Below are 11,897 nucleotides of genomic sequence, written 5' to 3' on the forward strand. Positions count from 1 at the left end.
AAGGGCCTCTGCTCGTAGGGTAAGAAAATAATGGCGATGCAGACTTTTCTCAGTGCCTTCTCTCTTTTATTGATAAGCCATGAATTATTTCCGCTCAGACGTATTGGTCTTGTGATTTACACCGTCTTTTCACATGAGTCGCCCAATTAAAATAGGCTACCTTAACTTAATTCTTGGTTAGTTCTTCTTGGTATGGGTGGTATATCACTAGCTTCGTGCCGTGTCAGAATGGCAAATTCGACACAGGAAAACAAAGCGTTAAACAAGGGTGTGCTGGCCAGCAGATCGACTGACATGGCGCAGTGCCCCAGCTCGCAGCCTTCCAATCAGTTTGTTGTGGATATCAACAATTGTGCAGTAGTAATAGTTGGTGACAATAACGTAATCAATGTTGACTCCTCTACGCTGAGCAATAACACTGAGCTTCAAAGAAAATCATTGTCTGACCTATGGAGCGAGCGCGTATCAAAAGGCGATGCAAAGATTGATGGTTTGGACTTCACCGAGCAAAACATGGCCAAGATATCACAAAAGAATCGGCGTGTTCCCCGTTGCCCTGTGGAAATGCTAGTTCAAGAGGAAAAGTCAGCGGCGATATCGACGATTTCCCCGGTCGTAAAGTGTAAGCAGCATAATTGTGGATGCGTAGACGAAGAAAGGAAGCGCGAATGCGGCATTGGGGCAGCGGTGGAAAATCTACAAAAGAAACGATGTAATCGAAAGCGCAGGAAAAGACAGGGATGCAACCCAAACCATACCACTTCAAGCTCGGATGAAGATAGGAGAGAAGCAACTCTGAACGAACTTTCTTTCGAGAATGATAGGTCAACCTTTCAGGAAGCATTGCAGACTTTGCACTTTTGTGTAAATGCATTACGTCCACTATTATTGAACTGTAGATGGGCTGAATTTGAACGTGTTGCCGAAGAACTTTTACTTTTTAAAGACGATGCAGTTACTCCAACTCGTGAGATCACCGTTGTCCTGGAGAAAAGTATCGCCTTCGCTCATAGGATGAATGACTTGGAACGGACAGAAGACATGATGAACAATGCCGTGAAGAAGATTGAACAAACCAGCGGTTCAGTTCGGCTTCTGCTTGAAGTTTTCTCAAAGGGCTACCTAGCTTCACTTTATAGACGGAGAAAAATGTTTGGAAAGGCCGAGACGTGTTTGGAGGTTGCTTGGAAACTTGCGTCAGGCTTCCCTCCTTGCTGGCCTGTGATGATTTTGTTGTATCAGTTCGGAAGTTTCAAAATGGAAATTGCTTCCATGTTTCCTGGCTCGAGAACCGAGTATTCTGGCGCTACTGAAGGGAAGAAGCTCCTGGATGGTTGTATCAAGATGTGCGTTCAGTTAGACGGCAAATCGTCATTCGCAATGTATGTTGAACATTATGCCTCAGTCAAAATTGCTCTGATGAATCTAAATTGCGAAACAAGTTTATCCAGAGATAAAGACATAATAAGACAGAACATTGTGGAAGCCGAAGAACGTCTGGGAACACTTGAGACCGAGTTCTGCAGCAACAAGGAAATGGAAGTATTGAGGATTCGTCGACTGATTGCAAAGGTGGACTTATGTTACCGTCTTGAGGAGTATTATGACGCTGAGGAAATTGCACAAGAAACACTAGAGATGAGTGAAAAGTTTGGAGTTAAACTGGAATTGACGCGTGTTCAACAAAGGCTGATTGACATCCGCAGAAAGATTACGGAATCATTGAGCAACGAAACATTTAGAGATATTCCTAAAATGATCGACTCATGCTCTCCCACAAATAATTCGCCAAATTCGTCTGTGTACTATACGTGTTCATCTAACTGATGCAAAAGACGGTCTCTTTTATTAATTCGTCAGAAAGCATTTCAAATATTGTATGATTTATTTCATATTTGCATCATTAGCAAGCAGCTTAATATCGCATTAATATTTAGCGATCTCAAAGCGATGAATTATGTTTTGTTGTATTACGTAATTACCTGTGCAGGATTGTCCGTAGTCACGCATTTGCACATGATTTTCAAGTGTCGGCGTGTTTGGTTTTGTTGGAGATATAACATAGCACGATGAATGAACAACATTGTTCATAGGTTTTAGCGTTGTCTTATAGAAAGGCGCAACTACGAAACTGTTCAAATTATTGTAAATTTCCACTGTTCAACTGGTGTTGGTCGCTGCCTTAATTTGAATTGCGATTTCATCCATTCACGGACGCAAATTGAGAGCCATTTTGTAGTGTATAAAAACCAACAATATATCCCCTTTGTGCCTCAATTTGGCAAGAGAGAAAATAGCAAAGGGGAGAAAATTAAATACCACAGAGCTTTAGATTTACTGATTAATTAAAAGCACACCCGACATATACTGCATGCGAACGGCTCACGTTTTTCAGTCCTATGACTTTAGGAAAATTGTTAAAGATAATGAGGCCAAACAAACATATTTTGGGTATACTGAAAACGAGCAGGGGGGGATAAGCTCTTCCAATTTTCGTTCAATAACTTTTCCTTAGGTTTTTTTTTTCGTAACTGAACCCAGTTTAGACCGGTTTTCAATCGAGTGTCGTAAAAGCAAAACCAAAGTAATTACTCTGGCCAATCGCAACAGATGTAAACAACACAACGAGCCAATCAGAATTCGAAGCAAATACATGTAACCGGCCCCAAGCGCAGGACTGAAACGCGTGCGGCCAAAACTCGATTGGCTTTGGTTTGAATTCCCATTGGTTGAGAAAGTGGCGCGAGTTTTGATAACCAATCACAGAGCCTAGTAATGCAAAACCAATGCAAACGCGAAATTACTTTCGACACTCAATTGAAAGCCGCTCTAAAACCAAGCGTTTCTTAATTAATTAATTTGGCATGTGTTACGACAGATGGGCGTAACTTTAATTACTGCGGACCTTTCCTATTTGTGTACCTTGTGTTACCTTAATGTAGTTTGAATAATTGTATACTTTTGTAATGGGTAACTAAAGCTAAAAATAATAAAAAAGTTACAACAATAGACATTAGATGTTATTCTGGCTAGCACATATAACAGTGGGTTTGCACTCTCAGTAAATCAAACTGTCTTGAAAATCACAAAGGGCGAAATGATTGTCATTCGCACTAGTGTGTCTACAAGGATACAATCATTTTCATTGCTTTGCCAGTGTTATCATAGACTTTTCACAGTCATCTACTTTTCCGTGGGATTCTCGATGGAACTGCCGCTATCTTGGTCTGTAAAAGCGAGCGCAGCCTGGGGAGAGTGTCTAAACTACCGAGGGGGGGGGGGGGGGGGAGTGGGAGCTCCCCCCTCCCCGGCTCAACTTACCCCCACACCCGACCCATCGTTAGTTAAAACTGTGAACAGTCTAGTGTGGTCTAAACACCAGGATGTGACGTTAATTTTCGAACTTGTAGATGTTTGACGGAAATACAGTCAGCTTCTCTTAGATAATATCCTTGCAGTAGCAGCAGACTTTTATTCAACGCAAGATTTCCTTATAAAGAGCTCTTTGTATCATCGGATAGTTCAACTACAACTTTGCCAGAACTTTTTCCACTGTGCAAATACTGAAAAAGAAAACACAGAACAGTTTACGTTTGATTTCAGAGAATCCAAGTAGCAATTTAGAGTAGCGTGCAGTAGCATTTTGATCTTCCGTAGATGATTTGAGAATGCATCTTAGGATTGCGCCAGTTTTTGTGGGTACTTTCAACGCTACGCTTTGTTAAAGCTTAACGCGCATGCCCCAGCAGATGGGCATGATGTGTGCGCATGCTCAACCTAGAGTCTTCCAGCATCCGCGACATTCTCCTCCTCAGCGTGTACGTGCGGTTTTCCCGCCATTTTTTGGTGTGATGAATGCTCCAATATTGGCACGCTTGTATATTCTTCTCACTCCTCTCCATATATTCCTTATAGCACTAGTTGGGAGAATTCTTATGAATGCAGTTGTTTCGACAAAGGTTGTCCAAAAAAGCGTAAAAGCCTACGGGACAATGCCGAAAGGTAGTCTGGGAAATATCAATAAATTTCAATAAAAGCTCAGAATCCATATTGCCCACCATCTCAAGTCTTCGATGGACGGTCGAGGCATTATGGATTCTCAGCTTTTATTGAAATTTATTGCGTATTTTCCAGACTACCTTTCGGCATTGTCGCGTACGCTTTTACGCTTTTTTGGACAACCTTTGTCGAAACAGCTGTACATGAAACATATATTTTGAACTGCAGATGAAAGATTAAAGAGTAAAAAGATCCTCGCAGTTACTACGGAACTTAAGCAGTTGGGAAAAGAAAGCCTGAAAAAAAATTCAGGCGTAAACGGGATTCGACCCCATGAACTCTGTGAAGCCGGTGCATTGCTCTACCAACTGAGCTTTCAAGCCAACTGGGAGCTGGTCATATCGTGACTTGTATAAACATCAAGACGATCTATCTTCAGTGATCATTTCCTGTATTCTCCTGACCTGTATGTTTTGATCAAGTACTGATAAGGTACGGAGAAATTTGATGTGAATCACTAATGGGGTTCAAAGAAATTAGTCCTGAACAACCCGTCCAGTTCTAAAGGCACTCTATAAGCACATGGCGTTACATAGCAATGTAACATTACATGCCCACCTCAACTGCATCTAAAATACTACCCAGGCCTTGGAACACTCCACGAGATGACGCTTGCCCATAGTCGACATTACATTTTAGTTTTCCACTGTTATACAAGTTTACGAGTTTAGCGAAAGTTGGCTTCCATTCTTCCATGTAGTGAAATAGCAAAAATCCTCGGACGCTAGTTGATCTGGCCAACAGCTGAAAACAGAAAGGAAAGAAACACAGCAATCCATTAAGGTTACCGTATACCTTTAGATGTGTCTCGCGTCCAAGCGATGTAGCGCGTCCGGTTTAAACTGTAGATATCTAAACCCCTATATCAAATTGAAGGGTATAGTGCTGGCTATCAAACTATACCAAGAATTTTGAAACAAACTGAATTGGCGAATTTTTCACGATCTCTAAACGCGATCGTCCGAATCACCTTTTGAAAGCTACAACTCAAAGCGAATTTTGCTTTTCTTTAATTTAATTTCCTTCTCAGTTTCCGGACTCAAAGCGCTAGAAAAATGGTGTCTGCATTTATCCATATTCAGTTGCAGTGAAAAGTTACAGAACATTTTCGAAATTAGCCTCCCACGCAGACGTCCTTAGGGGTTCGTCACGCGTTTCCTTCCCCGCGTCTGCGTGGGAGGCTATTTCGAAATAGGATTAAAAAAATGTGGAGTGATCGTACAAAAATCGCTCTCGGAGAAAAAATATTTCGGAAGAAAAAATTTACAGACACGTCTTTGTCGTTAAGAATTCGACAATTCATTTTATTTCAAAATTCTTGGAATCGTGTGATGGCCAGCTCTATAAGCTTTAATTTGATATAGGGGTTTATGTATCTACAGTTTAAAGCGGGCGCGCTACATCGTTTGGACGCGAGACACCTCTAAAGGTATACGGTAACCTTAAGAAGTGATTTGTAGATGGTAAACAATCAACATCATTTCGATTTTCATTCTTAAATCAAACAAGATGCCCCTCTAATGGCATTACACGGAATGCTTAATGTAGCCCCAATTATTCCCCATTGTATGTTTCGTAGATATTTAAAAAATATCCTCCCTTGGCCATTGAAATAATTGTCTGAATGGTTTTATTCAGATATATTGCGTGATACTTATCGTTGTGTTACTAGGAATCATACCAGAAATAACTATGCAATAACGTCATGACCCCGCTGAACTGGTCTGGCCTCCTCTAGCTCTAATCCTTCGCGTTGATCATTCGATCTGTTTTTTAAAGCGGATTTTCTTTGCTGTGAACTCTCCCAATTTCCGCCGTTTCAACTGTCGAGTACTACCTAGAAGTTATTATTTCGATTTACTGCTTGAAAAAGGTTGGTTTTCTCTCTGAAAACGGCAGATCCGGAGTCTTAAATTCAGACATGTGGCCGCCATTGAACGAAAACAACTTTTCCAAATGATGATTTGCTTTGACGTCACACAAGTAGAGATGAGTGGGTCCCCTCCCTCGTGATATACGCGCAGATAATGGAGTTTGATTGGGTCGCTTTTGTTCAAGACAATCAAAACAATAGATCCCTTCTGGGAGAGGGAAGAATTTAATCTAGTTTTAATGAATAAATCAAATGATAATTTGACGTCACACAGAAGTGATGAGTGGGTCCCCTCTCTCGTGATATGTGCCTGAAAAACAAGATGCCTGCTACACTGGCATTACGCGTGATGCTGGGGCTGATTCATTTATTCCAACTGTATGCTTTGCCGATTGATAAGACTATCCTTGCTAGTGAAATAGTTTAAGTCACGACGATCGCGTTACGTTGTTTCCCTTGCGTTACGCGACTCAGACTATCACCGGAAATTTTAGCCTCCCACGCAGACGTTCTTAGGGCAGGAACGCGTGACGAACCTGCGTGGGAGGCTACGGAAAATTTGTGAAATTCCATTACGATAACGTAAGCTTCTCAATGACCTCTTTTCTGTCTCGCGTCGTGGTCTAAGACTGTCAAACAAAGCACGATTCCTTCGCCAGGAACTCACCAAATTCCACCGTTTTACGTGTCGGGTGCTTCTTAGAAGTTATTCTTTCGATTTACCGCTTCAAAATGGTGAAATTTCCGTTTGAAAACGGCACACTTGAGTCCAGAACATGTTAAAACAATATGGCGCGACTATTTAATCCGTCATTAATAAATATATCAAATGATGCATTGACGTCACACAGGTAGGGGTGAGTGGGTCCCCTCCCTTACGATATAAGCGACAAGAATGGATTTTGATTGGCCTGCCTTTGTTGAAGACAATCAGAACAATACATCCCGAGTAGGAGAGGGGAGAGTTTAATGAATAAATTAATGTACCGATTTGTAGCTACTACGAAGAAAAAACAAGATGCCTGCTACACTGGCATTACGCGTGATGCTGGGGCTGATTCATTTATTCCAACTGTATGCTTTGCCGATTGATAAGACTATCCTTGCTAGTGGAATAGTTTAAGTCACGACGATCGCGTTACGTTGTTTCCTTTGTGTTACGCGACTCAGAGTATCACCGGAAATTTTAGCCTCCCACGCAGACGTTCTTAGGGCAGGAACGCGTGACGAACCCCCAAGAACGTCTGCGTGGGAAGCTACGGAAAATTTGTGAAATTCCATTACGATAACGTAAGCTTCTCAATGACCTCTTTTCAGTCTCGCGTCGTGGTCTAAGACTGTCAAACAAAGCACGATTCCTTCGCCAGGAACTCACCAATTTCCACCGTTTTACGTGTCGGGTGCTTCTTAGAAGTTATTCTTTCGATTTACCGCTTCAAAATGGTGAAATTTCCGTTTGAAAACGGCACACTTGAGTCCAGAACATGTTAAAACAATATGGCGCGACTATTTAATGCGTCATTAATAAATATATCAAATGATGCATTGACGTCACACAGGTAGGGGTGAGTGGGTCCCCTCCCTCACGATATAAGCGACAAGAATGGATTTTGATTGGCCTGCCTTTGTTGAAGACAATCAGAACAATACATCCCGAGTAGGAGAGGGGAGAGTTTAATGAATAAATTAATGTACCGATTTGTAGCTACTACGAAGAAAAAAAAAAAACAAGATGCCTGCTACACTGGCATTACGCGTGATGCTGGGGCTGATTCATTTATTCCAACTGTATGCTTTGCCGATTGATAAGACTATCCTTGCTAGTGGAATAGTTTAAGTCACGACGATCGCGTTACGTTGTTTCCCTTGTGACTCAGACTATCCCGGAAATTTTAGCCTCCCACGCAGACGTTCTTAGGGCAGGAAAGCGTGACGAACCCCCAAGAACGTCTGCGTGGGAGGCTACGGAAAATTTGTGAAATTCCATTATGATAACGTAAGCCCTTCAATGACCTCTTTTCAGTCTCGCGTCGTGGTCTAAGACTGTCAAACAAAGCACGATTCCTTCGCCAGAAACTCACTAATTTCCACCGTTTTACGTGTCGGGTGCTTCTTAGAAGTTATTCTTTCGATTTACCACTTCAAAATGGTGAAATTTCCGTTTGAAAACGGCACACTTGAGTCCAGAACATGTTAAAACAATATGGCGCGACTATTTAATCCGTCATTAATAAATATATCAAATAATGCATTGACGTCACACAGGTAGGGGTGAGTGGGTCCCCTCCCTCACGATATAAGCCACAAGAATGGATTTTGATTGGCCTGCCTTTGTTGAAGACAATCAGAACAATACATCCCGAGTAGGAGAGGAGAGAGTTTAATGAATAAATTAATGTACCGATTTGTAGCTACTACGAAGAAAAAAAAAAAAACAAGATGCCTGCTATACTGGCATTACGCGAGATGCTGGGGCTGATTCATTTATTCCAACTGTATGCTTCGCCGATTGATAAAACTATCCTTGCTAATGGAATAGTTTGAGTCACGACGATCGCGTTACGTTGTTTTCCGTGTGTTACGCGACTCAGACTATCAGCGGAAATTTGTGGAATTCCATTACGATAACGTAAGCTTCTCAATGACCTCTTTTCAGTCTCGCGTCGTGGTCTAAGACTGTCAAACAAAGCACGATTCCTTCACTAAGAACTCACCAATTTCCACCGTTTTACGTGTCGGGTGCTTCTTAGAAGTTATTCTTTCGATTTACGGCTTCAAAATGGTGAAATTTCCCTTTGAAAACGGCACACTTGAGTCCAGAACATGTTAAAACAATATGGCGCGACTTAATCCGTCTTTAATAAATATATCAAATGATGCATTGACGTCACACAGGTAGGGGTGAGTGGGTCCCCTCCCTCGCAATATAAGCGACAAGAATGGATTTTGATTGGCCTGCTTTTGTTGAAGACAATCAAAACAATACATCCCGAGTAGGAGAGGGGAGAGTTTAATGAATAAATTAATGTACCGATTTGTGTATACGACGAAGAAAAAAAAAAAGAAATCGACCCGTTTTAAGACACGGTATGCCCCCTCAGGGCATCCCGCGTAAAAAAGAAATCGACCCGTTTTAAGACACGGTATGCCCCTACAGGGCATCCCGCGTAAAAAAAGAAATCGACCCGTTTTAAGACACGGTATGCCCCCTCGGGGCATCCCGCGTAAAAAAAGAAATCGACCCGTTTTAAGACACGGTATGCCCCCTCAGGGCATCCCGCGTAATAGATTTTGATTGGGCCGCTTCTGTTGAAGACAATCAGAACAAAATATCCTTACTAGGGGAGGACAGAGTTTAATGCATAAATTAATGTGCACATTTGCGACACCGATGAAAAAAAAGATACCCGACCGAAACCTAGACACGTCATGCCCTGCGGGCATTCCGTGTAATTATCGGGTAAAATTATCGCGATTAACTTGCGTGGAGGCATTTGACTTCTCCTCATATGAAACGGTTAATGTGATGACGTATAAAAAGTCATAACCTTTCCCGACGCCTGACAAGTATGCGTAACATTAGATTTTCCAAACTGAACGCCTCGCTGCTTTCAGTTAATACAGGTCTTTTGCATGTTGTTCCTTAAGACTAGTGTTTCTCATTACCTTGGGGATTAACGTGGCATGCTTAGCTGGGGTAAAGCCCAACTTGGACTGGTAGCCAGAGATGAAGCCGATAACCACCAAACGACCCCTGGTCGCTAACCTAAATTGAAAGAAAAGAAGAACATAAAAGGAACAAGTATACAGTCATTTCAACTAACGTTGTCGGTTCAAAGCATGAAGCTAACAGACAAGACCGAAAGTTTACGTGGGATTTTTATGAATAAATTCATCAAAATCAGTCATGCCTGGAGAAAACAATAGGTTGTAATTAGCAGTACAATGACCTGCACGTGCAGGGATGATTTCGATGAAATTATTCATAAAAAATAATCCCACAAAACATTGCGGTCTTGTCTTTTAGCTTGATTTTAATCCGACAACGTTAATTGAAATAGCTGTACATCAAACCAATCTTAAGCCCAATAAGGCCCAGTGCTATTCTAGGAAAAAATCTCCCCCTTCCATATTGACTTTCCTTTCCTTTCCTTTGTTTTTTTTTATTATATTTTTCCCAGATCCCACTCTCAGGCTACCGACTTCAGTGTTACTTGAACTAAAGCACCTTCTTTACCTGTTAACGCAAGTATCAAACATTTCCCCTCCGATAGACTCATACACCACATCACATCCTTTCTGGAAAATCAAACACATGAAGGGTATCAACTGTAGAAATAGATCACGGACTGTCATCTAGGGTAACTGGAACAATGAACTTTGCCAAAACATTGGCAAACCATTTGCAACTGAAGATATTGTCACATGCTGACTTGTGTGAATGAAAACTTGTAAAACAAATCATCCTCTTAGTCTAGTATAGTTAAGGTATACAACACACTTTTAACAAAATTAATGTTCAAATATCAAAATGCCACTTTGTGAAAACAAAAATGTTAAAGCGTTTGAGATGAATGCGGGCTTAAGAATGCTCATGAATGCTGTGCTTTGTCTCAGTTTACTCACTTCATAGGCAAACTTTGTTTCATTTTGTTTGAAACTGTTATTAGTTTGTGGTTTTTGTCATATTCGCACGTACCAAGTTGTATTCGACAACTCAAAGTTTCAAATTTAAGGTATATTCATGGAGAACTCTGGTATACTTACAGGGAACTCTTCCTTTAAAACTTGATCTAAGTTTTCAGTCTTGTAATTGACAGGTCGATCGCAACCAAGTGACTGCAACAAGAACAAATTCATATGGTTATGAATAATAAATTAGCTGTCTATCTGCATTCACGCACTCTAAATTGGTAGAGTAAGAACTGAGAGTTGAGATTGGAAAATCATGGTAACCATTTTTGGTGAAGCGATTTTTCTTTTCAGTTAAAATATTGCCTACACTAGTACTTAGAGTTGCTCAATTCATTGCAATTACCTTCATAATAAAGTCATCATCTTCCTTTAAATTATTGGATTCACACCTGTATGTATTTCCTGGCTTTTATTCATAGAGATGAGCTTGCTCCTAAGCTAGGTCTATTTTCCAGTGGGTAAGGGACTTGATAAGAGGGTTTGTTTCTAAAGAAACTGTGGCACTGTTTTGGTGGGGAGTAGAAACGAATGTTTGGTTTATCAACAGAGTTGCCGCCATAAAAGAGATTCAAGTGCTGATCGTTTTGAGTGTTAACCCCCCAAAAGAGTACAGGTTTCCCCCCCTTGTTTTTTCAAGTTCTCGTCATTGTTGGTTTAATACATCTTCACTCATGCCATGGTTTAGGATAGATGCCAGCTTTTAACTCCTCTATCTAGCAGTGAAATGACAAGTTAACTAAAGACCTGAATGAAATCCATTTGTTGGGAAAGAATATACCTACCTTTAGAAACTCCCCTTTAGCATCTGTTGAGCATGTGCCAATCACCTGACATCCTGCTAGTTTAGCTAGTTGGACCTGCATGTATAGAAAGCAGTCGTTCACAAAACCCTTTTTGTTTTACTTTTACCCAGTGAGAGAATAATGATTGGCTGTAATCATATTTTCAACTCAGCCAATGACAGCACACATGGCTGACACTCTCAGTTTGAGGCAATTAGGAGTATTACTACTGCCACCCCTGGATGGGATGCTAGTCTTTCACAAGATACCCAGCATAAAGTGACTAGGAGTATGACTACTTTCCTCTGGATGGTATGCTAGTCCATCACAGGATACCCAGCATGAAGTGACTAGGAGTAGTATTACTATGCTAGTCCATCACAGGATACCCAGCATAAAGTAACTAGGTGTTTTATTACTCCCCCATGAATGGGATGCTAGTAGATCACAGGATACCCAGCATAAAGTGACTAGACTTCCCTGTCCAC

The 11,897-nt window shown here is 41.2% G+C and overlaps 1 protein-coding gene across 1 annotated transcript in view; it reads right to left on the bottom strand.

Moving 5' to 3' along the window:
- Positions 1 to 1,866: 1,866 nt before the first annotated feature.
- Positions 1,867 to 11,897, bottom strand: part of LOC146486067 (prostaglandin reductase-3-like) — a 17,640-nt gene continuing 7,609 nt past the window's right edge. The window contains exons 7-12 of the mRNA XM_085097931.1: positions 11,410 to 11,484; positions 10,700 to 10,771; positions 10,170 to 10,231; positions 9,599 to 9,698; positions 4,618 to 4,803; positions 1,867 to 3,563 (exon numbers count right to left, since the gene is read on the bottom strand). Of these exons, the coding sequence (XP_084954057.1) occupies positions 3,492 to 3,563; positions 4,618 to 4,803; positions 9,599 to 9,698; positions 10,170 to 10,231; positions 10,700 to 10,771; positions 11,410 to 11,484 (567 nt within the window). The 3' untranslated portion in view covers positions 1,867 to 3,491. The remainder of the gene's footprint in view (positions 3,564 to 4,617; positions 4,804 to 9,598; positions 9,699 to 10,169; positions 10,232 to 10,699; positions 10,772 to 11,409; positions 11,485 to 11,897) is intronic.

The sequence above is a fragment of the Pavona decussata genome, unplaced genomic scaffold (assembly GCF_977016875.1).
Source record: "Pavona decussata unplaced genomic scaffold, jaPavDecu1.1 SCAFFOLD_21, whole genome shotgun sequence".
NCBI lineage: Eukaryota > Metazoa > Cnidaria > Anthozoa > Scleractinia > Agariciidae > Pavona > Pavona decussata.